We start from the raw sequence: 1,536 nt of genomic DNA on the forward strand, positions 1-1,536 counted from the left end.
TCCCTTGCCTGCAGGGCCAGGAGGGACCTGCCGGGCTGCCCAGCACCTGACTGTCCACTGTCGAGAGATGCAACGTGGATGCATGCAGTCTCACAGAAAGAGTGGGAACTGGGGGCTTGAGGACTGTCAGAGCTGGGTGGGCTTTGGGATTTCTTTAGGGGGAGGCTCAGGACAGAGAGGGGCAGCAAGAACCCCAGGGGCACACAGCACAGCCAGCTCCAGAGGAAAGCTACAGGATGCTGGGAGCCCTGGGCAGCGTCTTGGGGGCGTGGTGGAGGAAGCCTGACAATACTGGGGTGGGGTGGGGGGAATGGGAGAGCATGGTGGAAAAAGGTACAGAGGGATCTGGCAAGGCGTGTTGGGTGGGGGCCCAGCGGGGTATGGGGCACAGGGCCCAAGTGTGGCCCGGTGTGGTCTGGGGGGCTGGGGAGGGGTGTGGGGAGGAGCCTGGCACAGCAAAGGGGCAGGGACTGTGGGCGGGCCTGGCAGTGTGGGCGGGTCTGACAGCACGATGGGCAGGGCATATCCCACCTGGCTGGCGCACTTGTTGGTCCCCATCTGTAGGCTGATGGTGGAGTGGTCCATGGGCGGCAAGATGTGATTCTTGGGATCATACAGGTGGCGTCTCATGCCATAAGCTGTCATGCCTGACTGGCTGGCGCATTTGTTGGTGCCCATCTGTGAGGGGTGGGGAGGTTAGGCCGTCCCTGCCCGCCCTGGGAGGCCCAGGCCTTGGCTGTGCCTGAAGCGCCGCGCCACCCCCCGGACGTGGGAGGGGCGGACCCACCTGGAGTCCGATGACGCACTGCCCCGCCTTCATGGTGGCGTCATCAAAGTTTCGCTCCTGCTTCTCCGAGTACTTGACGCCGATGTCCACCCCGCTCTGCAGCCCCTTGGTCTTGGCCTGGGTGGACGGTGGGAGCTGGGCATGTCCGGGATCACAGGGCCCTTGATCCACATCACAGCACGCAACCCCAGGATTGAGGCCCTGCACCCGCCACCCAGCACCCGCCTCTAGAGGGCTCTCCAGGCCAGGGAGCTGATGTCCAGGTGGTATCCAGCCTGTCCCACAGCAGGCAGGGCCAGCCCTGGTCCCTTACAACCTGAATCCCTCTTTCATCTTCCCTGTCTCTCTATTGCCGAATCGCATCTCCCCTCCATCCCCCAGCCATCTTGCAGTGGGCAGCCACCACCACCTCTGTCTTGTCACCTGGTCTCTCCGTTCCACATGGCAACTTCAGGGGCATCTCCAGACACCGCTCAGAGCATTTCCCGCCACATCCCTCTTCCCCAATCCCCTAACACAGCAAGCCAGATGCCAGGCCGACACTGGCTTTTCCCCTCTTGCCCCAGCACTGTCCCTTCCACTTGGGCTCAGCGTGAAGGTCGCAGCACCCAAGGATCCTGCTCTGACCACACTGTCTCCTTCTTGCTTCTCTAAGGCACGGCTCCCTACTTCTACACCTAACAATTGGGGCCACAGGATTTCCACATTTCCATGGGAGCCAGACTCACTTGGGAACCACAGAGGCTGGT

General features: G+C 62.4%; 1 protein-coding gene across 1 annotated transcript in view; it reads right to left on the minus strand.

Moving 5' to 3' along the window:
- CNN2 (calponin 2) overlaps nt 1–1,536 on the minus strand; it is a 9,636-nt gene that overhangs the window by 2,455 nt on the left and 5,645 nt on the right. The window contains 2 exon segments of the mRNA XM_004716969.2: nt 532–678; nt 788–1,062. Of these exon segments, the coding sequence (XP_004717026.1) occupies nt 532–678; nt 788–1,062 (422 nt within the window).

This window comes from Echinops telfairi, unplaced genomic scaffold (assembly GCF_000313985.2).
Source record: "Echinops telfairi isolate 266 unplaced genomic scaffold, ASM31398v2 ScPeMD7_7459;HRSCAF=8497, whole genome shotgun sequence".
NCBI lineage: Eukaryota > Metazoa > Chordata > Mammalia > Afrosoricida > Tenrecidae > Echinops > Echinops telfairi.